The sequence below is a fragment of the Cordyceps javanica genome, chromosome 3, assembly GCF_051103115.1.
Source record: "Cordyceps javanica chromosome 3, complete sequence".
NCBI classification, from domain to species: domain Eukaryota; kingdom Fungi; phylum Ascomycota; class Sordariomycetes; order Hypocreales; family Cordycipitaceae; genus Cordyceps; species Cordyceps javanica.
Genome location: NC_139297.1, coordinates 654,894 through 680,359, shown reverse-complemented (window position 1 = coordinate 680,359; position 25,466 = coordinate 654,894). Strand labels below are relative to the sequence as shown.

The 25,466-nt window shown below is 52.7% G+C and overlaps 5 protein-coding genes across 5 annotated transcripts; 4 read left to right on the top strand and 1 right to left on the bottom strand.

The window, feature by feature from the left end:
* Positions 1 to 5,054: 5,054 nt before the first annotated feature.
* V2A60_004433 (uncharacterized protein) lies at positions 5,055 to 6,185 on the top strand (the record flags this gene model as incomplete). The annotated part of the gene is made up of 1 exon (XM_083255753.1): positions 5,055 to 6,185. The coding sequence occupies one exon, from the start codon at positions 5,055 to 5,057 to the stop codon at positions 6,183 to 6,185; it is 1,131 nt and encodes a 376-aa protein (XP_083111879.1).
* Positions 6,186 to 13,379: 7,194 nt separating this feature from the next.
* On the top strand, positions 13,380 to 15,777 carry V2A60_004432 (glycogen synthase; the record flags this gene model as incomplete). The annotated part of the gene is made up of 5 exons (XM_083255752.1): positions 13,380 to 13,461; positions 13,550 to 13,647; positions 13,700 to 13,975; positions 14,029 to 15,590; positions 15,663 to 15,777. The coding sequence occupies 5 exons, from the start codon at positions 13,380 to 13,382 to the stop codon at positions 15,775 to 15,777; spliced, it is 2,133 nt and encodes a 710-aa protein (XP_083111878.1).
* Positions 15,778 to 16,410: 633 nt separating this feature from the next.
* V2A60_004431 (ferric reductase like transmembrane component-domain-containing protein) lies at positions 16,411 to 19,014 on the bottom strand (the record flags this gene model as incomplete). Its single annotated transcript, XM_083255751.1, has 1 exon — positions 16,411 to 19,014. One exon carries the CDS (start codon positions 19,012 to 19,014, stop codon positions 16,411 to 16,413), a length of 2,604 nt encoding a protein of 867 aa, XP_083111877.1.
* A 2,740-nt stretch (positions 19,015 to 21,754) lies between these two features.
* On the top strand, positions 21,755 to 22,765 carry V2A60_004430 (ribosomal protein S5 domain 2-type protein; the record flags this gene model as incomplete). Its single annotated transcript, XM_083255750.1, has 1 exon — positions 21,755 to 22,765. The coding sequence occupies one exon, from the start codon at positions 21,755 to 21,757 to the stop codon at positions 22,763 to 22,765; it is 1,011 nt and encodes a 336-aa protein (XP_083111876.1).
* Positions 22,766 to 23,276: 511 nt separating this feature from the next.
* Positions 23,277 to 25,084, top strand: V2A60_004429 (GTPase-activating protein MRS6; the record flags this gene model as incomplete). Its single annotated transcript, XM_083255749.1, has 3 exons — positions 23,277 to 23,350; positions 23,444 to 24,528; positions 24,729 to 25,084. 3 exons carry the CDS (start codon positions 23,277 to 23,279, stop codon positions 25,082 to 25,084), a joined length of 1,515 nt encoding a protein of 504 aa, XP_083111875.1.
* Positions 25,085 to 25,466: the final 382 nt, after the last annotated feature.

Sequence of the window (25,466 nt, the reverse complement as noted above, 5' to 3'; positions counted from 1 at the left end):
CGACGCACATGGTAACTTTAGATCCGAGCGTCGAGGCCTCAATCTCTACTTCCTTACTGAGAAGGATTTGTTCGGACGAACTCTACACACGCCGAGTGACAGATATGGTTTCGTCCAGCTCCGCAAGTAGGCCCGTTCGGCTCCGTACTGATACGGAGTATCCGTACTTACATAGGCTGCCACAGCTTGGAGCCCAAATTCGCTGCCGCCCACGCGACGGCACTGCTGCGCAAGGGGGGGGGGGGGGGGGGGGTAGGGAGGGCTTAACGGTTGGCGCCCCCTTCTTCTCCCTCCTTCTAACCCGCCTCCTCTGTATTGCAACCGCCCTCTGACACAGCCGCCCTCTGACACGAAAAAAGAAAAAAGAAAAAAAGAAAAGACCCGCGCAAAGGGTTGCCGCTATATAGGAACAAAGGAAGAAGGAAAACTAAGAATCCCCCCCTCACGAAAAAAAAAAGCCAATGGAAAAAGGATGATCCAAAGGGATGCACGCACACTAAGAGCCAGCCAAGGGGGTAAAGTAAACGTGTGAAACCTGAGCTCCTGCAGGTGCAGAAACAGAAACTCGAGGCAAGGAAGAAGAAGAAGAACCATGATGGAGGAGCTTGCCACTCTGTAAAACAAAGTCTTGCACGTTGGCTGCAAAGGTACGGCCTCCGCCCTGTAAGAGCCTGATAACCATGATGGACGGATGGATGGAGAGTCGTCCTTGGTTCAGCCCTCGAGCCCGTCCTTTGTTTCAAGCCCGTCTCGCGCATACCAAAGCCCCAAGGTCAGCGGTTCTTATCAAGTAGTGTTCCTCTCTCTTTCTTTTTTTTCTTGGCCACTGTCCGATACGGAATTGGAAAAAAAAAAGAGAAAGTGGTCAGCAAATTTATTGGGGAAATAGTTGATAGGGTTACCGTTACAAGGACCTCTTTTTTTTTGTAGATGCTCATGGCGGGAACGTGACTGTCCCCCCTCCCTTTGCAAGCGGGATGATTCGAGTAGGGGTTCATGGGAAGGAGGGCGACAGAACCTGGCATTTATTAAGAAGCACACTGTGACAGTTACAATAATGGTGTATCCCGGTGGTGATGAGTGAGCCGCCGCCGACGCCGACGCTGCCCGCCCTGCCGCCACGACCTAGCTTGGAAAGGGCTCTGACTGGCTTCAAGAATACGATGCCGCGAATAGAAAATGGGCTACTTACCTACTTTACTTACGAGTAAGTTTGTACGGGTTTGCGCTAGTGAGAGGGAACGAATTTGTTTCCAAGAAATTTTTACTTTCTCTTCTTTGTCATGGAACTCGTTTTTTTTTCTTTGCATGGAACCATTTTGCATGCCTTATCGCAATGCACTGTGCGAACCATTCCGAGTTTCATCGCGACAATGAACCCGCAAGGCCCCCCCCTCCTCCAACAAGCACAACGAGTACGGGACAGCGCTGCCGACTCATATGTTCCTTTAATTCAATGCGCCCACTTGGCTCAGCTCTTATTGACTTGCGTTTTATTTTATCGTATTTCCTTTCCTTTTTAGCTTTCGTTCTTGTTTTTTTTTGCCTTCTATTCGAAACACTGAATCATATGTGCGATGCTAAGGAAAGACGGCGCTTGTGGGCTTATCACTCGTTAGTGATACTTGATGTGGATGCTGGGCACGAGATGTTCCAGTTGTTCCAAAGCTGTTCCTCCTTTCTGCTCGCCGAAAAAAGCAACCCCAAGTTCCCAGGGCGGCTGAAAACCTGTCTAGACTATAGTGTTGTAGAAATGCTCAATGAATCCAAGGGGGGAGTCGGGGGAAGATCTGAGGCAATTCGAGTCCACTCAATTACCGCGTACAAGGTAAGGTAAGGCAAGGCAAGGCAAGGCAAGGCAAGGCGGAAAGTGGACAGAGAAGACAGAGAAGAGACCAATACTTGGTACTAGCACTGTAGACCACAAGCAAGGTAGTATCGGCCGGTGTAGGAGGATTTTGGCTTCCGTCATGTACGGTTGTACCTGGCCTAGGCGAACTTTAGCGTCAGGGATCATATACTCAAGCCAGCGCAGAACGCCGCTCGGCGGCATTCCAGCTAAGAACTAGAGGAGTACGCGAGAGTCAGGCGAGCTGCTCATCGTGGCAGTGTACTCCGTTTATAGCATGAACAGAAACCAAGTGGACAGCGCAAATTTTTTTTCTTCTTACTTTTTTCGTCATGCAAGATGTAGGCGATTACCGGGAAACACGAGAACGGGTAGTAAGAGAAAAAAAAGTTCAAAAAAGGCGATAACTGACAACGTTGGGAAGCGCCTTGGTAGGCTGCTGCGCGGCGGGGGAGGGCGTTGAGCGAAGCCAGGCATACCTCCAATGAGAAGCGTGGACTGGTCCGCCATCGTGAAGAAGGTGCAGCGACGATCTCCCCACCCCTCTCTTTCGCTGACAAGCGTTTGCTTCCCGACGACTCTTTAGTAGTAGAGCTACCACCACGGATTTCTTCGCCCTTTGGTGTTGAGACTACTTAGTTACCGAGTAGTTAGTGTCGGCGTTGGACCCCCCCCTCCTCCTAGCCTCCTAGGTCAGGCGGGAACACGTTCAGCAGCAAGGGGGAGCTGTGACAGTTCTTGATTGGCAGGCTGGTGTGCCCCCAAGCCAAGGAGAGAGGGACAAGGAGGGGGAGTCGAGTCGATGGCTGCGTTCCATTGGTGAAGAGGCTTTGGTAACTATGACGCCCTTTGGCCAAGCTGATGGGAAGAGAGGGCGGGTAGAGAAGAGCACGAACGATGCCACTCAATCAAGAATAGCACGCTGACACACTGGGTACAAGGCAGAGATGCCCGGAGCACTTTACGGCTACCAGAAAATTGAGCGAAAAGAGGCGGTAAAGGGAAAACGTGTTGGCGGGTGGCGGCTTGGGAAAATCATGATTGTCGGAGCGAGTGGGTTTCGATGGCACGCTGCAATGTAGCATGGCAGTCCCATCTTGGAGTGGGCGTCCTGCCGGTTGTTGCTAGCATTGGCTGGATATAGGTAATATCCCTCTCTATATATTATATTCGAGGCATTCTTGTGTCGGCACGTTGCGGCGAGATCTTCTTGTCTGCATTGATTGGTGTGACACCAAAAGAGATTGAAAGAAAAGAGAGACATTGCTCGCTCGGTTGACGTGCCTTTACTGTTCCTCACGTGAATCATCCTCGATCTCGTTCATACAGGCTGAAAAGTGTGTGTGTGTGTGTGACGAGAGCATGTCGTAGATCCTATCCAGGCAACTCGCCGAAGCTTGGATGCAGGCACAGTAACGCCCATGAGAACAAGGCTGCGCTGAGATCTTGTTCCCAGAGTGGCCTTTTTTTCCAATAAAAAAAAACTACTGAAAAACTAAAAGGACCTCGTGCCCTGCAAGTAGCCCCTCCCCTTTCGATAGGATCGGAAAAGAAAGACTGTTGGAAAAAAAAAAGGAAGCATGGCCTGATCTGACAACGTCTGTTCTTTGCGGGGGAAAAAAGGAAAAATTAGCAGGATAAACTGCAACGGAGAATTTTCTTTTTTTCTTTTCAGTGAATCTAAATCTTGTCGCATGGCAAAAAAGCAAGCAAGTTCGTGTTTGAGGTCAACATTTTACTTTTTTTTATTTCTCTCCTTTTTTTTGCTTTTCCTCCCGCAGGTGGCTGTGGCTGCAACATGGCGCTTCAGCAGCGGCACCACTACGCCCTGGGGAAAACGGATTGATGGAGGAGGAGGAGGAGGAGGAGGAGGAGGCGAGGGCAGTTGAAACAGCGAGGCAGTTGCCAAAAAAAAAAGAGACGAATCATCTGGGGCAGCAAGAAGAGATATTTGGTGGCGTTGGTGATGAAGCAAGTCTGCGACGGGTAAAGCGACGGATTCGCTACAAGGAATGCTACCAGTATAGAGGTCTGTTGAGGTGTTGTCTGCTGTTACAGAGTCTGCGACAGATGAGTTGTTGTAAAGAAAAAAAGAAAAGATGAGATGATGGCCTTGTTGGCCCGAGTCTTGCTCGTTGGCAACATTGATTTGACCAGTCATGGGCAAAAGAGCAGCCACACTGTGGCAACTGGTGTTTGGTGATGGGTTGATGGGAGGCGAAGAGAGAACCCCCCCCTTGTTCTCTTGGCTGAGGTCCACAGCAATCACATCACTTGATTTTCTCTTTCCCATATTAATTAATCTGCTACTCAGTACTTACTTGGATTTTATTCCCAAGAGATACCAAAAAAAAAGAATAAAAAAAAATCCCCCCCACCACACCAATGCTCCCAAGCTCCCTAGCGCAACTCCTTGCTCTTCCCGACCAGGGTCCCCCTCTCTCTCTCTCTCTCTATCCATCCCCCCCCTACCGACCCAGAAAAAAAGTGCCCCGCAAGTACACAGTGCGTGGCCGTTTCTTTCTGGCACGGTTTCTTGCACCACCAAACCGCACCCGCACCGCATACCAGCCGGTGGGACTGCATATCTAACCAGCGCACCCAGCGTTGATATACAGCCCACCCCTCCAGTCTGCCTGCCTGCCTGCCACCTTTTTCCCAGCCCTCGATCTTTCGCGTCCTGGTATTTCTTCTCTTCAAACATTTTGCATTCCTCGCAAGGGCCCTCTCTTTTCATTTCTCTGCTTGGCAGGCTTCACTGCCTTGTTCTCTATTCAGACTTGCATTCCTTTCCTTCTCTCTTCCTTTCTCTCTCTCTCTCGTACTACTTACTACACGCCCTTTCTCTCGACCGTTCGACTCGCTCCTACCGCCCACAAACAAGAATACACCCCGAAATCAGCTCATTCGCCATTCTAAACAAGTCTCTTCGTCTCCAACCAGGACGAGGGTTGCTTACAGAGGGTCATAACATACGCAAACAAAGGGGGGACTTGGATCATTGACATACTCGACTTGTTCGCGTCTCGCCAGCGGCGCCTACCCGTTTACACCTGGATGTACCCGCATCACCTCCAGGTGTGCTAGGACCCGTCACACAATACACTTGTGTCTGGCTTCATCTCGACCACACTACACCATCGTCCGGCGGCACTAGTCTCGTTTAATCTTTTTTGTTCCCGCCGGCGAGCTCCTCAACGTCAACATGTCTCTCGTCGACCTACCACACCCTGCCACGCTCCCCGCCGCTTGCATTCCAGATCACCACACCGCGACGGAGCTCGACTCGACTTATAACTCGTCTACGTGCAGCTCACCTCGTCCTCACTCACTCTCCTTGTCCATTGAACAATCAACCACGTCCACCTCTACTTCCACCACCAACAGCCCCGTCATTGACGACAACGCCGACGACATGCTCACGACACACCAAAGCAAGAGCGAGTCCTGCGTGCCCGCCGCCGTCGACGCGCCGGCTCTACCCCAGAAGAGCGCCATGCGAGCCTCGAGACTCCTCGCCACGCTCCCGCAGAAGCTGCCCGAGGATCGCCTCGTCCTCACGCACGCCGCGCCTCACATCATATACCTCTCGTCCGAGGAGGATGGATCGTCCTCGGCTGACGACCTCTCTGACCTCGACTCGTTTGATTCGGACAGCGAGGAGTCGCTCGACGGCTACTCGGTCCAAGCCGAGTTTGCCCGTGCCGTGTCCGTCATTTTTTCTGGCAAGCCCTCGGTCGTCAACCTGAGCAGCCGCAGCTCCTCCCTCACCTCACTCCGTCGCCGCCCCTCGCATGACTCTGTGCTGCGCACCGCTTCGACGGAGCCCGCCCTCGGCCGCATGCGCTCTACATCTTCCAACGCGTCTTCCACCACGCACAGCCTCAACCACCCGCCCCGCTCCAGCAGCATGACGACGGAGCTGGAGAAGCGCCGCCCCAAGTTCCTACAGGTCGACCCCTTTGCCTCGAATAAGGACGACACGGAAAGCGTCAAGACACCCAGGACGCCCACCGCCATGTTCTCTCGCGCCTTTAGCAGCCTGGTCAAGAAGCGCAGCCGGCCTACTCTGAGCCCAGCCACCCGCGAGAACGACATTGTCCACATGGAGCAAGTCGGCGAAGAGTCGACGGAGCATTTGCCCGAGGACGAGTCTGCTTCGCCCACCTCGACATGTGCCAGTCCAGTCAAGTACCAAGACATCATGACCGCCGCCAAGAAGAATACTCAGCAGAGCGGACCTGAACCCACACCCGTGACGCCCACGTCCCCCAGCAGTGCAAAGAACGGCCTGCGTGGCTTCTCCCTGGGCAGACGGATGAGCATTCGCGCATAAGCGTTTGCTCTGAAATCACTATATGATAACGAGTCGTCCTTTTTCTGTGTTTCTTCATGGCGGTCATTTTTTTGCGGCGCTGGTTGGTATTTTCTTTCTTTATACTCTAATCGACATGATACTTTTTCTTTTCTTCATTGGCGTTCAGGGCACACAGGACAGGACAGTGCAGTGGGAACACGGGATATGAGCACGGATATGTGCAAGGTTTCGGATTTGAGCTACGGCTACGGGCTCTCGAAGGCGTTTATTTTTTATTTTATAATTCTTATGGCTTGGTTTTTTTTTGTCGGACAAGAATGACTACTGGGTAACAATGCCTCGAGACAGGCCAGGCGTTTTGTTCAGGTGACCCGGTTTGGGCGCCTACGAATTGGTAGATTCGAATTGACTCGCAGCCGCGACCTTTACTCTTTGACTTGGTTTTGTAAGACTTGTTTGTTTTCCCTTGTGCTGTACTTGGTGCATCCTATCTACTTGTACTGAGTGCATGCTATTCTTGGTACATGGCGTGTCGATTCTCCGTCACGCGGCTGTAGAAACGTGGTGGGTATATCGGCTAATCCGTGTGGCTTGCTTACCTCCTAACAATAGAACAGATCTCTCTGCCCCCCCTCCTCCCCCCCCCTTCCAGAACAGGAGAAGCGCAAAAAGAAGGAAAAAGGTAGAAAAGCTACTGCGCGTATTGTGTGTATGTGTGTGTGGGTGCGTGTGATTTCTCTTTACTCGCTCCCACCAGGGCATGATGGGAAAAAAAGCTTAATAGAAAGGACAGTATGCCCGATGACGTCTGCGGAGCCCTTGGCCAGCTGTGCAAGGAGGGGGGGGGGGTGGAGGTCAGCTTCTCGGCCGTAGTCGCGCTACAAGCGGTTTTGGAGAATTACATGTGCTTTGGAAGGAAAGAGGTTGAGAAAGAAAAACTGCTGAATTGGTAAATCCATCTCCTTGTCCATCTCCTTTTCTCTCTTGCGCTGCCTTTTTTTCTTTCTTTTTTCTTTTTTCTTGTGGTGTTGACGACAACCTTTTACTTATTAGTATACAGGCGGCCATGGGCGATTGCCAAGTGCAAAAAGCCCACATTACAAGGCTTGCCTATTTATCGGTACTCGACAATGTTTCTCTTGTTTCAGGAAAATCCAATCAAATATGATGTTCAAGTCGAGGCAAAACTGACGCAGAGCAACATTGTCGAGATGCAGACATCAAGTACAAAACACAGTGTGTAATTGTTAGGCATTCTCTCTTTTTTTTTCTTTTTTTTTTCTTAGTCGTGTCTGGTCGTTCCAAGTTATCGGCAACTGGTTTGGGTTTGGGCTGGTTGTAAGAATTCGTATTCATGCAGCCCTTTTTTTTTCAGCGGCCAACCTCCTGTCTGCCCAAGCTGCCCCCCCCCGTATATGCAAGCCCTCTTCTTTGATGGAGACACACACACACTTGGCATGATTTGGCGCGCGCGGCACGCATGCATGCATGATACGATGATGGGGGATTTTTGTCTCTCAAAAAAAAAATTGCTTGAGATTTAAAAAAAGGATCGACTTGATTTTCTTGCTTTTTCAGATGCAATACACACAATAACCTTTTTTTTTTCTTCAATTCGTTAGTACATGGACAAATTCGACTTGGTTCTCGTTGGGGACGAGGCAATGTGAACAAAAGAAAAAGCTTGAACCCCACACCTTTGATCCAGGAACCAAACTGTAAAGAAAAAAAAGGAAAAAAAGATGACAATGGGCTATGGATTACTCCGTACAGATTACGGAGTACACACTTGAGTATTCTTGTACGACGAAAGTGGAGAGAAAGGGCCAGTTTACCCGTAATCCATGGAAATGACCTCGAACAGCGGGCGCGAAACAAGCGCCCAGGTATTCCAAACGCAAAACAGCCGGTAGATGATGAGGTCATGAGAAATTTTCTTTTCAACTCTGCCGTCCGTCCGTCCGTCCCTCTCTCTCTATCTCTGTCTTTTCCGGCCTTGTTTCTTTTTGGTAGGTCTGTTCGCCCCGAGTTTACGCTCTGTATTTCCCACGTGCTTCGCCCCGTCAAAGCGCCGCCTTGGTGACGGCAACGGCGAGGCGGCGACGGCGGCGGCGGAGATCAACGGCACACGAAGAGGTCCGTGGTGTGTTCATCCTGCTTTAGCCCATCTGTCTGCCGGGCTGTCTTTTTTCTTTCCACTCTGAAAAAAAAAGAGTTTGGGTTCTCGCCTTGGCCTCTCTCTCACTCTCACGCACTCCATCACACACACACACTCTCTCTGTTGTCAAAACTCACCGGTTACACTGTGTACATGCAATGGAAAGGTGGTTCCGACCGATTTGGCCCTGCTCATCTTCTTTTTTGGTGATGTCATCCTTCTTTGACCCGTATTTCCTTCCTTCCTTCTTTTTTTTTTCTTTTGGTGCCGTTTCTTTCTTCCTTTCTTTCTTGTTACCCATGTTTGCTCGCGCGGCTAGGTAGCTATTTAGTCAGTGACCTGCCCCCCTTACTCGGCTAGTTGGCGTCGGTACGCCGAGGACACCCGGCCGGCGGCGGCCTTTCCCTTTTCGGTGCCGAGCGTTTGACGTTTTTTTCTTCTTTTTTTTCTTACGAGGAGCATGTGAGAAAGAGAAGAAGAAGGAATATGATTTTTGATCTTTTTATTTGGCAGCGTCTTGAGTTGGACCGAAAAAAAAAAGAACCTTGAGCGGGCGGTTCGCCCTTTGTTACATTGCACCACGTTACGTATTATTACCAAGTGCATTGCCGCTCTGTAACAGTCAAAAAAGAAAAAAAAGTAAAAAAAAAAAAAACGAGGATATAGAAAATAAGCAGACAACGTTATAGTCAAGCCCCCATGAAATGACAAGAATGACTTGCGCGCGCGGTCGCTGTACACAGTATACTCATGGAGCCTCTGTAGAAAGTCGCGCCCGACGCCTTTTGTCATTGCGTATCAGTATACGGTTATAGGAGATTGCCCGAGACGCTCCCCAAGTCAATCAATACGCGATCCCCTCGAGGAAGCTCTGGAATATTACCAGTATGTATCAGTAAACGGTGACAGGAGATTACCATGTCCAGAAACAATGTCTCAAGTCATTCATTGTACTCCGTATGGGTCCCTGCCAATAGCTGACTTGTTCTTCCATTACCCGGTTGAAACAACACATGGGCGAAAATGGGTTATTAAGCAGCAATTGTCTCATCAAGGAGAAAAAAAAAAGGTGGCGAGAGAAGACTCATGGAATGTCCTTCTTTTTACACGGTGCGCAGCTGTCATTACAAGTATTGGCCGACTTTCCATTTTTCTTGCTTGCGGTTCCCACATCCCTTCCTTCATCGTTATTGACCTCCTGGCATTTTATCACGAACAGGGACATGCTGATGCGTCAGGTTACTATACCATCCGTTCGGTCGTTGGGGACCCCCCCCCCGAACCATCCCAGGAATGGCATGTTATCAGGAACAACAGCCAACTGGCCAACGATGCGTTGCTGGGGTTGCTGTCACACACTCTCTCTCTTCCAACATGGATGAGTGTCAGCCGTGTCAGGCGTGGCGTCTGCTCAGCTGTACGAAATTTGTATAAAACAATACTGAGTACCACCGGACAAGGGACCCCCCCCTCTCCTTATTAACCGTCCTCACGAGCTACCCTTGCAAAAACGGGCGAGATTTTATGGGTTCTCTGCGAAATTACTGACCAGCACCCCTAGTCGACAACGAGATGGGCTTTTTTCCCAAAATGCGCCAAGCCCTGATCATGGGATTAGTTCGTCCTCCCTCCCCCCGGTCGCCCCCCCCTCTCGGCAGAGCAAGTCAATGATGTGCATGCGGATAGTCAGGGGTAACACAATTGAGCAACAATAACGCCCATGGGCTGGGCAGGGGAGGGGACGTTGGTTCCTGGGCGGCCAAACTGGTCTAGGTAATACTGGGTAAGGGGCCGTGCGGTGGCAGGTGGTTACCCTGCCACCTGGATTAGACCCCGGGGGCAAGTTGGAAGCCTCGTTATTAGTACGCTCTTCTTGTCACACAGTGTGATGCGGAAGAACGGTACCTGACCACTTTCTCGAGGAGCCGGGGCAGGGGCAGGAGGAAGATTGCAATCTTAGAACCCGGCATCGTGGCAACGTGGCTCTCTTGAACCTGGGGTTTTTTGGCGGTTTGATAACCTCTACTAATATTATGCTGGCCGGTGATGGTCTCTGCCCCTGTGCGGGGAAGAAAGAAAAGAAAAAAGATTACCAAACGCTGTCGATCAGGAAGATGCGAAAACAATGCCAGATGGGAATTGAAATCTTGTGCGTCCGCGGTGGAATTGGGAGTTGCTTCTCGGAGGGCTCTTTTGCGGACGCAGCCTTCTGTTGTCAGCCGTGCCTTTTTCTTTTTTTTTCTTTTCTTGCGCTCGTCACCGTGCAGAATTAGGGAGGCTGAGAGATTGCAGTTGCGGGGCGCCCGACGTCAAACGCCTACTGGAGGAGATGGCTGGTTGCACCAAACCCGTCATTACTGGTTAACAATCTTTGATTTTTATTTTATCCGATGCAGTGCAACGCCATGTGTATCCGATGCACGGCCGATGGGAAGGGGGGGAGTCATGCGGGCTTTCTCCTGGTCAAAAAAAAAAGCACACTGTGTTGGTGGCGGTCCCGGCGCCCGGGATGGAGGGGTGGGTGGATGGTCCGGGCAAAAACAGGTCGCTGATGGCTCGAACCGGGCTGAAAGTTGACTAGATAAAGTGTGCATGAATGAGACCAATACGCCCCAGGAGTTCTCGCCTGCTGATACGATGACCGCTGGTGTAAAAAAAAAAGGTAGAGAACAGTTCCAGCTGACTGTAAGTGGACGCGCGCGGGGGAGGCGAGAGAGAGGGACTGAACTGTGTTTCATGTCTGACACTGGCAGTGTTTGCGCTAGCCGATGATAAAACAAAAGTGTGATATGGGAACAAAAGTCGATGATGCGATTCGTTTTGTAGTATGTGTTCCTTCGGTGAGATTATTAAGTCATAGTGGTGTGAAGACGGATAATGGGCGCCCGCGCTCTCCGGAGAGAAGTGCCTGACCACATGATACGCCCGAGGGCGAGTTGTACTATTGATGACTTGTCTCTGGGACTGAGTTGACGGTGTCTTGGAGAGTCTAAGTATGTAATAAACACGATAAGACGAGATGGAGAAACAGGTGAGAGAGGGCATGGTAGTGAAAGTAGGTGATGGCCCTTCTATGATGGTTCAGCGCCTTGCTCGATATTCTGCATCGCCTTCGCACGGTGTTGGCCGAGTGTTGGTTTTTGATCGATCTGTGTAGCTGATAAGATACATGACCTGCCCGCGCTTTTGATTGGCTGGCCTAATAGTCATCGCAGGCTGGCGAAGAAAGCATGCCACATCCGAGAGGCAGATACAGACTACCTTGACTTGCAAAGATGCGCCCTGGGTTCGCGGCAACGCACAAACTCATGTGTGGCACGCCTCGAGATACGACCACGGAGAGTGAGGGCCTGGCTATAGGGGGGCTCCTAGGCCGTTGAAGAACGGGGTTTGTCTCTCTCAAAAGTCATCTTCTTTCTGGAATTACCACATTTCTCCGCCATCAGCCCGAGAAGGGCAATTACTTGTCTGCACGGTTGGCAAGGAACCAAAAGCCCTGGCCAAAGCAAAGTGTTCGACCTCGCCGAGAAGTGAAAAAAAAAAAAAAACACTACCCCCAGAATACGATATTCACTTTATTCATGTAGGCCACCAAGGTGCACGATGGAATCAAGGGAAACAATCTGTCGAGACGAAACCCCTCCAACCCCGATGCGCCGGAGCCGGGTCGGAGAAGCTGGCGCTAGGAGCACCGGGCGGGGGAGGCGGCCGCGTCCGGCGATCAGTCGTGCTTCGGGGGGATGACTGCCAGAGAAATGAGGGTATGATGGTAATGTGGTCAAGGCAGGAGTAGAGATCAGTGGATAGATGGCTGGTATTGAATGAAGAGCAGTTTTGTATTCAAACCGAAGAAGAACGAATTGGTGATTGGATGGCAGGAATCGAGGCTTGTTCTTGCTGTGCCGAAACTGGACAAGCGAGATTGAAGCTGAGAGGAAGCGAGAAGAATGTACCAAGTCAAGTAGCGCTTACTGCCATGGAAAAAGCAGAGATTCTCCCCGCAAAGTAAATACTTTGCCACGACCGTGACGAGACGATTGCTCGCCGCGCCTTGCTGCGCGAGACGGACGACGACGATGCTCCAGTAATAGCAACGGGGGAAAGATGACGAGAACTGCGGAGAAATGCAGAGCAAGTATTCGTACTCCGTACATTGACTAAATCAATCTACGGATTAGCTTCGGGCTTTCTATAGTTGCTATACTGCCTTGGGGGAAGTTGTCAAGGTAATCTACCAAGGTAGGCAGGTATTCAAAGACCAAGGACTGTAAGCTCAAAGTACAGATACAAGCAAAAACATCAGACCAGCAGCCAAGTCACGAGGTTTCTCGGGCAAGGTACTGAGCAAATGCCGTCTCCAAAAAGGTACCGGTACAACGAGCTGCAAAGCGCTAAAATACCCCAGACCCGCCCTCCAGGTCTCCGCTAAAAGTTGTAGCTTCCAGGCGCTGTGGTTCGCTGAATTGGGGGAGCTCGAACGTCATAAAGTGGTTCGTGGGCTGGTGGAGAGCTTCTCCCATTGGCTCGTCTTGCCCTCTTTTTTTTTTTTGCCTGCCACTTTGCTGCCAGCCTCCGTCCAGCTTCAACAAGCCCAGCCACGACAGCTACCCCCAGCACCGCGCCGTCGCCTCCCCCCCTCAATTCTCTACTGCGTTTGTCAAGCTCTCTGCTCTCTTTTCCCTCTTGTCCTTACTTCACATCAGGCCTGCAATCCTTTCTTTCCTTCCTTCTTTTTTTTTTGCCTCGTTCTGGTTTCCATTGTGTCTCATTGCCTAATCCGCCAATTGCTCCACCTGTTGCCGAGAAGCATTGTTCCGCATCCGCACATAGAGCTCCTCCTCCCACTGCAAAAGCCGGAACCAGAACACTTTTTGCGTCCCGTCAGCTTCCCCCTCATCTCGACTCGACTCCAACCCGCCGACCCGACCCGACACGAGACCGGACCGGCTTAGGCTTCGGCTTTCTCTCAACTTCGACCTCAAGCATCAGCTACGCAATCAACATATCGTACTCGAATAGCGCGCTCGTCGGCTTGCTCCCCTCATATCGTCGCCATGGCCTCCAAGGGTGACAAGCCAGCCCGTGACGTCAAGAACCACCTCCTCTTTGAGATCGCCACCGAGGTTGCTCACAGAGGTAACTGCTTCTCTCTCTCCCCCTCCCCAGTCTTCAGCGCCCGTCTGGCCCCGGCTGCCCTGCTAACCCTGCTTGCCTCGCTCCCTAGTCGGCGGCATCTACTCCGTCATCAAGTCAAAGGCTCCCGTCACCACCGCGGAGTATGGCGACCGCTATACCCTCCTCGGCCCCCTCAACCACCAATCGGTAAGACGCGGCCTCCAGATTGATCGTCGCGCGTCCGCTAACCCTGCCGCAGGCTGCTGTCGAGGTGGAAGAGATGGAGCCCAACACCCCCGAGCTCGCTGCCACCCTCCAGGCAATGAAGGACCGTGGCATTGGCTACATGTACGGCCGCTGGCTGATCGAGGGCGCGCCTCGCGTCCTGCTCTTCGACACCAAGACGGCCTACGGTTACTTGGACGAGTGGAAGGGCGATCTCTGGAACGTTGCCAGCATCCCCTCGCCACCCAACGACGACGAGACCAACGAAGCTATCGTCTTTGGCTATCTAGTAGCCTGGTTCCTCGGAGAGGTATGCTACTGCACTATCCTACCCACCAAAAATTGATTTGCTAACATGCCCAGTTTGTGTGCCACGAGAAATCCACGGCCGTCATTGCCCACTTCCACGAGTGGTTGGCCGGCGTCGCCCTGCCTCTGACCAAGAAGCGCCGCATCGATGTCACCACCATCTTCACTACCCACGCCACCCTTCTCGGCCGATACCTCTGCGCCGGCTCCGTAGACTTTTACAACAACCTTCAAAACTTTGACGTCGACGCCGAAGCCGGCAAGCGCGGCATCTATCATCGCTACTGCATCGAGCGTGCTGCCGCCCACTCGTGCGACGTTTTCACCACCGTCTCCCACATCACCGCTTTCGAGTCGGAGCATCTGCTCAAGCGCAAGCCTGACGGTGTCCTGCCCAACGGTCTCAACGTCACAAAATTCTCCGCCGTCCACGAGTTCCAGAACCTGCACCAAGTCTACAAGGAAAAGATTCACGACTTTGTCCGCGGACACTTTTACGGCCACTACGACTTCGAGCCCGATAACACCATCTACGTCTTCACTGCCGGCCGCTATGAGTTTAGAAACAAGGGTGTCGACATGTTCATTGAGTCGCTCGCCCGCCTCAACCATCGCCTCAAATCCGCCGGCAGCAAGATCACTGTCGTTGCCTTCATCATCATGCCCGCCAAGACCACCTCACTTACCGTCGAGGCCCTCAAGGGCCAGGCTGTCATCAAGTCGCTGCGCGACACCACGCACGTCATTGAGCAGAGCATCGGCCGCCGCATATTCGAGCGTTCACTCAAGTGGCACGAGGGAGATCCCATGCCCGACGAGAAGGAGCTCATCTCCAGCCAGGACCGCGTCCTTCTCCGTCGCCGTCTGTTCGCCATGAAGAGGCACGGTCTCCCCCCGATCGTCACCCATAACATGCTCAACGATCACGAGGACCCTGTACTCAACCAGATCCGCCGCGTGCAGCTATTCAACCATCCCACCGATCGCGTCAAGGTCGTCTTCCACCCCGAGTTCCTCAACTCGGCCAATCCTGTGCTGCCACTCGACTATGATGACTTTGTTCGCGGATGCCACCTCGGCGTCTTCGCGTCCTACTACGAGCCCTGGGGCTACACCCCCGCCGAGTGCACCGTCATGGGCGTCCCCAGCATCACCACCAACCTCTCGGGCTTTGGCTGCTACATGGAGGAGCTCATCGAGAACTCGAGCGACTATGGCATCTACATTGTCGACCGCCGCACAAAGGGCGTCGACGATTCGGTCAATGAGCTCACTGGCCACATGTTTGACTTTTGCGGCAAGTCGCGCCGCCAACGCATCAACCAGCGCAACCGCACCGAGCGCCTTTCCGACCTGCTCGATTGGAAGCGCATGGGAATGGAGTACGTCAAGGCTCGCCAGCTCGCGCTGCGCCGCGCCTACCCGGACTCCTTTGGCGCCGAGGAGGACGCTGAGGAGGACTACATCCCCGGCGTCGAGCAAAAGATTTCCCGCCCCTTTTCCGTACCAGGCTCTCCCAAGGACCGTGCGGGCATGATGACCCCGGGTGACTTTGCGAGCCTGCAAGAGGGCCGCGAAGGATTAAGCACCGAAGACTATGTCGCCTGGAAGCTACCGTACGTACCATTGCATATATGATTGTATTCATACGTTGAACTTGTACTGACCGTCTTTTCCCCCCCAAACAGTTCCGAGGAAGACCCCGACGAGTACCCTTTCCCCCTTACCCTACGTACCAAGCAGCCTTCCGGTACGGGTGCGCTCAGCCCCGCGGCGCCTGCGACCATCCAGGACAATGCCTAGTAGCATCAAAGACCAAATGAACGAGGAGCCATGACGAACGGATATCATCATGATGGACAACACGTTAGGGGGGCGCCATACGCCTTTGACAGGTAGAATCGGCGAATGGCTTGAATTGTATCATGACGGAGATTGGGGATGTTTTTTTTGTATGTCTTGTTTTTGTATCAGGTACTTTTTTTTTGGTTTACTTACTTTTGTATCAAATTAAGCGACATTGCATATCAAGCATGTTTCAATCAATTTTACAAAAAAAGAAAAAAAGAGGCCTTGCTCTCCGAGTTTATGCAACGTTCTCGCCCGAGCAAAGAGTCTTGGTGAGACCAAAAAAACAAGGCGCATGTTAATAATGGTTAGGTTTTGACGCATATATTCTTTTTTTTCTCGTGTCATAAAAGGAGTGGTATATATACTGAGATGAAAGACAAACAAAGCGGAAAAGGACTGTCCCACGCTTATTCTTCTTCCTTCTTTTTGGCAACATTCCCGTTCCAAGGGGAAAAAAACATCGAGGGGTAAATACAACGGGACAGAATATATACATGTACGTGAGATGGGAAGAAAAAAAAAGGTGGACAAGGGTCGAGCACCTCTTTTTATTCAAAAGTTGTTTTCCGTCTTTGGTAGAATGGTCTACAGGGCATAATTCTCCGTGTGCAGGAATATCTCCTCGAGCTCGTCGTCGCCCCAAATCTCGGCCTGCAGCTGGGCGACCGTGTTGGCGACGCCGACGCGCATGGCGGGCGGGCCGCAGACGAAGACGGCAGTGCGACGACCGAGTATGCCGCGACCGTCGGCGCCGCCCGTCGCCCACTGCCGCAGCATGTAGCCCAGCTCCGGCCGGCCGTACTCGAGGGACCAGCCGCCGTCAATCTCGTGCGGCACGGGAAACGCCGACCGCATCAGGTTCTTCTGGAACTCGGTCGGCGTCGCGGGGAAGCCAAAGTCGAACCCGGACGGTGGGCCAAACGTCGACGTCGGCCGCGGCGCGCCGGCCGCAGGCAGATTGCCGACGCGCAGGTGTGCGAGCTCCGGGGGGTGCACCGGTGGCGGGGCGGCCGCGCCCTCGAGATCCGCGCGGAGAGCGGCCGGTGCATAGTTGAAGTGCGGCGGATTCTCACGGTGCAGGGGCGGGAAGTGGAACTCTGTGTCTTTACTGGGCGGGAGGTGCTCGTCCTGGTCGGGCTTCTTGTCGATCGGGAAGCCGTTGGCGTTGAGCAGCCGCTGAGGCTCGTCGTGCTCGGGTGGCTGCTGCGCCGGGGGCGGCGCGGGGTGGTGATGGGGCGCGTGCGGCTGCAGGTATTTCTGTGGAGGGAGCGCGGTGATCTTGTCCTCGTTTTCAGCGCGCAGCTCCCTCTCGCGCTCCGGGTCGCCCTTGGCCTCGTCGTAGATGAGGGCCGAGTTGCGCTTCGAGGCCACACCCGCGACGAAGCCGTCGAGCTTGTTGTGCAGGAGGTGTGATAGCTGGCGCTTGTGCGAAGCCACCGCGCCACCGTTGATGGGCGCTGTCATCTCGGCGTTGGCAAAGTTGTAACGGTCGCGCACCGCCGAGGTGACGAAGAATTTGCACGTCACGCTCTCGGGCGGCGCCGACTCGCGGCACAGGCTCAGCTCGTCTCGGAACCACTGCATCGAGTCCATCTTTTTCATGGCCCACACAACGACCACCTTGCGCGTAATGGCCTTGCCATCGCGCATGCGTTTGATGAGGTTCAAGAGTTGTGACATGAGCGACGTGATGCCGCTGCCACCGGCAATCAGGATGCAGGTGTCAAAGGCAGCGAGGTCTCGCCGCATGCCACCATACGGTCCGTCCAAGAACGCGCGGTACGTGTGGAAGGGACCATTTTGCATCGCCGTGTCAAGGACTTTCTTTGTGAAGCCGGCATAAGGGCGGAAGACAAGAACACAGTCTCTGTAGTCTTCGCCGTACTCGGAGGGAAAATCCTCACTGCACAGGGAGGAGATTGTAAAGGGGTGATTCTCGAACACGGAAATGGCAGGCATACGCAGGTATACGTACTGGCCTGGCCGCCAGCGCATCTGCGTGGGAATTGTGACCTTGATACAGTTCTCGGCCATGAGCGTAACAGCAGCTTCATCACCAACCATAAAGGACAGCCGCCAGGGCCGCACCCAGTTGAGGCGAAAGAAGCGCATAATGTAGCAGATGAACCAGATGGCAAGGGTGGCATACAGATAACTCCAGGACATGAGGAAATTTTTCGTGTGCCAGAACAGCAGCCCTGTGTAGACAATGCCGGCGGGGATATGTAGAATCACAAACGTCTCATACGCGACTCTGCGAATCCAGGGCAGCGATGCTACGCAAAGCCAGATGAGAGGGACAATGCAGGCAATGCCCGTACCGTAGATGATTCCGGTGCCGTCGGGGAAGAGCTTGTAAAATACTTTCATCCCGTCATCTTTCCAGACGGGCTGAATATAAAATGGAATCATGTGAACGAGCGCCAGAAACAGGCAGAGGTAGCTGAGCCACCGGTGCATGACGTTGAGCCGTTCTGGACCGATACCAATGATAAGGGTCAACAGATTGGCCTTCATGCTGGTGGCAATGATCCAAGGTGTCAGGGCCACAGAGATCATGCCGGATCGGATGGCAAGTGGGGGAGAGCCGAACCGAATGCTTTGCCAGTACAGAGGCTGCGGCAGGAAACAATAGAGCGTGACGAACACGACTGCGATGAATGTGCATGCCAGAACGGCGAGTGATGAAAACGTGAAGCGATATTTGAAGATGACGATATCGGGGATGGGCCTGTAAAAGATCCATCGAAACAAAGCCAGCGTGTCGTTGATGATGCCAACCGAAGAAAAATGCGCTTTTGGCCGAAACTGTTTCTCGCCAGTATGGGGGCCTTCGGTGAAGAATTGCGTCCCTTGGCCGCTTCGAAGTGCAGAGAGATAGACCTCCGAATCGACATTGTACGTCGTTCTGTAATGGTTCTCCAACTCTTGCTTATAGATGGCCTGCCGGATCTTGTCTTGCCAAAAGTGCCATGCGCGCACGACAACGACGGCTAAAACGAGGGCGAGCGCAAAGAAGGTCCAACCCAGACCATATTTTCCCGATTTGGACCATGGGTCAACGACATTAGCCTGTACGAGGCCCGGCGGACTTGTTGGAGTGAGGGGTATATTGATTCGTTTCGACAGGCTGGCAAGCACATCTTGAACTGCATGAACGACGGAGCGACCTTGGTTAGATGGAGCCATTTCGACCAGCGACTTTGGCTCGGTTTATTTGGACCGATGCAGGAGCGGCACGTCTATTTGAGGAGTAGCCGGGCGTCGTTCGAGACTCGACGTTCTCGATTTGCGCCGGATGCTTTTGTTACTGCTTGGTGCAGCGCTCTACCTGAGCTGGTCCGCCTAGGGTTGTCATGTACTGCGACAGTTTGGGGGCTGGGTCCGGAGGGTAATCCGAGCAAAATTGATGGCGGGGAAGACAGCCTGGGACGGCCGCAAGACGAAGTCCGTCATGCAAAGACGTTCGGGTAGCAGAAGACCTGGTGGGACTCTGGGAATAAAAATGAAGGGCTAGCTACGATGAACGGGGTGTGGCTAGACAGAGAAATATATGAGAGTTTGGGCTTCAAGACCCTCAGAGACATGCTGGGGAGCGGAGGCAACGGGCATAGCAGAGGAGCTAGTAGATCGGATGCTAAGAGGATTACACTGGGGCGGGCCAACTAGGCCGGATGCTGGCTGCTGAGTTGCAAGGTAGCACTTTTTTGGTGAGGACACAATGTGACGAGGGCCCGGGGAGCGACATGAATGGCTCCGTCGAGAACGGTCGGACATGCATGGCCAACTGGCCGAGGCGACTCAGCGGCTGATAGCGCGTCGAGATTGGCTGAGAGGGGCGGAGCTAACGTGATGGATGGGTGTTGCTAGGCTGGACAAGTCCAGGGTTCCAGGGACTCTGCAGGGGGGCTGGCAAAGTGATCATCACACAGAGTAGCGGTGCGGAATGGTGAATGGCAGACGTCGCGATGGCAGAATGTGACGAGGCTTGCATGCTGCAGAAACTTAGTAGTCAGCGGGAATGGTGTGAAGGCCATGCCTATGCGGAATAGAGGCCTGTTGACTTGCAGGACGTTAAGGCGATTGTGTTGCTTGACTGTGACTAGCGACGTTGGATCGATCCTGGGGTCGCAAACACGAGGCGTATCTGATGAATAGTTTATGTCAACGTCGTCATGAAAAAGAGACAATGGCGCAGCGTCGTGATCTGAGTAGTCTATCCCCTATTGCTTCGATAGCATTGCGCCTGGAGCAACATGTCCGACTGAGTAAGTAGTTGATGACAGCGTCTGTGACGGAGATGTGAACACCTTACCTAGATGTGAACACTGCTATGTGCCCGTATCCGTACTCCGACTCCGTACAAGGTACTGGGTTCGTAGAGAGAGGGGTAAGAGGTCAATTCATTTATACGAGTGGAGAAATGAAATCCGGATGGCGGCACGAAATGAAGCAGCGGTTCGAAAGCAGCAGACAAGGCTGCGTAAAGTGATATATCGAGCCATTTGGTGATGTAAACGGATGTCGCCAACGGCATAGTGCTTCATAAACTGAGGGAGGGGAGAGAGATCCGGGACGCAGACGCCAGACAATCGGATGGTCAGAATATTGATGAAAATTGGGGGTGGCGGGAGCTAGAGCAAACGGGCGGCTATAGGGGCGCTATGATTGGCTCAAGGCGGCTGGGATGGTGGTTGGCCAGCTGCCAGCCAATTAGCGATCCACACGCTCCCTTTCCGCTGAAGCCAGGGTCGGGATAGGAGGAGGGTACATTTCGGAGACAGCATCCTCTCAACGTCTACACAAAGTAATGATTATCCATGGAAGGCAGTGGTGGCGTCAGCATTTGACTTGGACTATAAGACATTGACTTGGACCTTTTGTTTTTGTAACCAACACAGCGTTGCATTAGTGGCGTCGGTGCAGAGACTTGCTTGCCTGTTGCCTGTTTGAGTCTGCAGACAGGTCATGGCCTGTCTATATCACAAGCAGAAAAAAAAAATGAATAAGAAAAAAAATAATAGGTTGCAACATTAAGCCGCATATCCACAAGATATCATGGGAGAAAGCCTTGAAAGTTTTAGCAATTTGGCAGATTTATGCATCTCGGAGTTCCCGCCGGCACGGCGTATCACACTCGGAGTGCCCACTTAGCAATGCGCACCCAATTACCAAGTCTGTTGGCACAGAGTGTTCCCCCTCACTCACAAAAGGAAAGCGTGGAACAAATCGCGACGGTATACGGATAGATATTCTCCTTTTCAAAAACGAGAAAAAAAAAGTTCGCGATATAACTGGGGCTAGGTTTGCCGCAATACTTCGCTTATACATCCATGTAGTAACAACCGAACCCCAGAGAACGAGATGCTTCTTATACCTGGTTGTTTTTTCTCCATCACATCAGCAGACGCTTGCCCTCACTTTTATCGATGGATTCCAGAGACTCAAAAAACTAGAATATGAGCGTTCTATCTAACTTCGGGATAGCTTTTATGTATACTCAAGGGTTACTTTTGGCACTCAACGCCGAGTACTATTGAACTCGCCGATTATCTTCTCTACTGCAGTGCCTCAGAGGTCAAGCCCACGCCTTCGCTGCCAAACAATCGCATAAATCATACAAATTTTTTGACAAAATCACAATGGTGGGATTTCCAAATCGAATGCCAAAATTCGTGCCAAAATCAACTTCCAACGGACACAATACACAAATTGTTCTTTCGCCTGCGTCACTGCGATGTGCTCAGCTTTGGCCCCACCTAGCCCACCAGGCACTCCAGCGATACTTGAAGTTTTCTGCACAACGAAAGCGTGCCCGATTTTTAGACGGCATCCAATCCAGCTCCTACGTTTCACCCTGATTCGTATCCTCAAAGCTTCCGCGTTGCGTACTCTCTCGGAACTTTGTCATAATATTTAAGCGATAACGATGGCTGAGGCGGGCTTGTCGCGCGCCACCTTTGCGAAGCTTTCGCCGCACCCGTACCTGCTCGCCAATCTCGAGCCGTCCAACGAAGACATCCCCCCCGCGCGAAGCAATGGTCGGGCCCCAGACGAGGGCCGCAAGCCCGAGGTCAATCTATCCTCGCTTTCGCACGCCCATGGAAGCTCGCTGGTGCGAATTGGTGACACAACGGCCATCTGCGGCGTCCGCGGCGAGACGATCCTGACAACCAATATCCCCAACTACCGCGCTTCCAACTCCGAGTCGGAGCTGCGCGACTACGACTTACTCGTCCCCAATATTGAACTCGCTACCGGCTCCTCCCCTCAGAACCTGCCGGGCGGCCCGCCTTCGACGCTTGCTCAGACGCTTAGCACAAGAGTTTACTCATTACTACACAGCTCCAAGCTGCTCGATGCCGCCGACTTTCGCATATGGCACACACAAACGGCAAACCCGACGACCGATGATGAGGAAATGCGAGATGCCGACGGTGAAGTCGAAGATGAATTCAACGACGAGCGCCAAGTCATTGCCTACTGGGTGCTCTACATTGACATCTTCTTCATCTCCCTCGACGGAAACCAGTTGGACGCCGCCTGGGCTGCGACACTGGCCGCTCTGCGTGATACCAAACTACCGCGAGCAAGGTACGACCCGGATAGTGAACTAGTCGTCTGCTCTAGAAAGGACCCGAAACCATTGTCAATCAATGGCTTCCCCATTGCCTGCACAGCGGCCGTCTTCACTGGCAAGGAAACGGATCGCCCGACCGAAGGCAAGTATTGGGTGCTAGTCGACCCGGACACGTTGGAGGAGTCGCTCTGTGACGAGACGCTCACGGTGGTGGCGGATTGCAGTGGAGGAGCTACGAGTATACTGTCAATTTCAAAGCATGGCGGCACTGTGCTGACGCCGAAGCATCTGCGGTCGAAGCAGCTGCTTGGTTTTGTCGAGAACCGCTGGAAGGACTTCGCCGATGCCATGTCGGTCTAGGATAGCACCAATGGAAACTAGCATGATACCCAATCGGAATACCGTTTGTAATCCGGATTACCAACAACATTTCACAGAGTACGAGCTACAATGATGTGGCCGGCTGTATGGCCCCAGCAAAACACGTAGTTTGGCAGTAGAAATGTATCAACCATTCGAACCACCCTTTCAGACTTTATTCTAGGGCAGTAGATACCGGCCGACAGCTCACTCTACCACTCAATTCAAATAAGATCGCAGCGCCACGGGCCAGTGGCCGAAGACGCCGCGGAGGATAATTTGAGGCGAGCGGATAGAGAAGAAGAGAAAAATCAGACGCCAGTTCCCACTGCGCGCGACGAACTTTGTGCGCTGCCAGTCCAGCAGGGGGGGCCACTGGAGACTACAGCCTGAGGCACCGTCTCCACTTCACCGAGTGGCCTCGCATGCAGAATTTCTAGCCATTTTTTTTTTCCCACGTCGCTTTTTTCCTTCTTCCACCTCGCTTCATCACAGCTGGCCCTGCGCAAGCATGGAATCCCTCTCAGACACTGATTGGGATGTAGTTATCAGCGGCACGGGACTACAGCAGTCTCTCTTTGCCCTGTAAGCTTGGATTCCATCAAATAGGCGCATAGGTGTCTGCCATGGAGAACCCTTGAAAATTTTCTGACTGACGCCGTGTTGGAACGTCGAAAGAGCTCTCTCGCGATCAGGCAAGAACATCCTCCACGTCGACCCCGAGGGCTACTACGGAGAGAATGAGGCTGCCTTCAGTCTTCAGGAAGCGGATGCCTGGGCCGCCAAGCATGCGTCGCCCGACGCGACTGGGCTCTTCCGCGCCGCCGAGGTGACCAAGGCGGACGATGCGCCGTCACCACGAGCCTACAGCTTGGCCCTCGCGCCGCAGCTCATCCACGCCCGGTCCGAGCTTCTCAGTAAGCTCGTCTCCTCCAAGGCCTTTCGACAGATTGAGTTTCAGGCCGTCGGGTCATTCTTCATCTTCCAGTCTGCAGCCGTGGACTCGGGAGACGCGGCGACTCCAACGCTCGTCCGCATTCCGTCTACCAGAGAAGACGTGTTCTCGAGCACAGCGATACCCGTCCGAGCCAAGCGGTTGTTGATGAAGTTTCTCAAGTTTGTTCTTGATTATGAGTCGGAGCCACAGGCTGAGATTTGGAAGCCCCACGCTGACAAACCTCTTGCTGGGTTTCTGGGCTCCGAGTTCAAACTGGATGATACGCTGCAGTCTTACATAGTCACCCTGACCTTGAGCCTTGATGGAAACATTGCGGTTGAGGATGGACTGGTGGCCATCAACCGCCACCTGAGCTCCATGGGCGTGTTCGGCCCCGGCTTCGCCGCTGTTTACCCCAAATGGGGTGGCTTATCCGAGGTGTGTCAGGTCGGATGTCGGGCTGCAGCCGTCGGCGGTGCTGTGTACATGCTCGGCACAGGTATCACACATGTTGCGAAGTGTGAGGATGAGACTTCAAAGCTGAATGTTTCTCTCTCCAATGACATGGTTGTGAGAGCCAAGGCAGTGTTCCGGAGCTCAGAAAGCAGCCCCGAAGACGGTGTTTGTCTAACACGAACCACAGCTGTGATTGGGGCTGCTCTACAAAATTTATTCGAAGCGAGGGTAGAAGGGTCTCCAACCCCCTCTGCCGTCGTTGTGGCATTCCCCGCAGGCTCTGTGTCCGAAAGCAATGGGCATAGTTCAAACTATCCTATATATGCCATGGTGCACTCAAGCGATACGGGGGAATGCCCGCGCGGTCAATGTAAGTTGCAGACTATTTTCCCCCTTTTGCGTTGGCAAATTTCAGTGTCCGGATGAATACACCTTACGAATACTTATCTACATTGTCTGAATTACAATGACGATCAATCTTCTGACAACCTGATCGACACTCCATTTCACACATCTGTTTTTTTCTGCAATTATTGTTATTGGCGTTTATACTGACCACATTTGTGTCAGGTATCATCTATTTAAGCACCATTACCACGGCGTCATCCAAGGCTCTGTTAGAGTCGGCTCTATCATCTCTCCTGCATGCTACTGCTACCGAGGGACAAGCAGCCCCCGAGGTGCTATATAAGCTACAATACGAACAGAGGGGTGCAAAATTGGCCTCATTGGACGTTGGCGACGACGACATTGTAACGTTTGGCGCGCCAGTGCTGGACTTGGCCTTTCGCGATGCCACACTGGAGCCTGTGCGCCAGGCCTGGGAAAAACTCACTGGCCGCGCCGGGGAAGAAGCTACCGCCGAGTACCTCGTATTTGAGGACCGCGAGGGCGTCAATGACGACGAAGATGTATTTGACAGCTAGTCGATGTGCATGCCCGTAGTACATATGCACTAATGAATAAACGTAATGACATCAACATCTTTTCCTCCTGTGATAGGTTGCATATTGAATCACATTTGTATTTGCTCAGTAATATATGTAGCTAAATATTTGCGTCCTGTGTCGCGATATCAAAACCCAACGAAGATCCTTTCCCACCTGCCCGATGCGTCTTTTTTAAAAATCGATAGATGAGTGCTGCCAACCACCCCCCAACCCCAGAGAAACAGAGTAAAGAAAAGCGAGAAACCTTGTCACATATTTGCGTTGATGCGTCGAACCCATTTGGAGCTTCTGCTCTTGTTCGCCCCCATAAAAAAGAAGTCCCGAAAAATATCAACCGATCATGTCAGTATGAACGAGC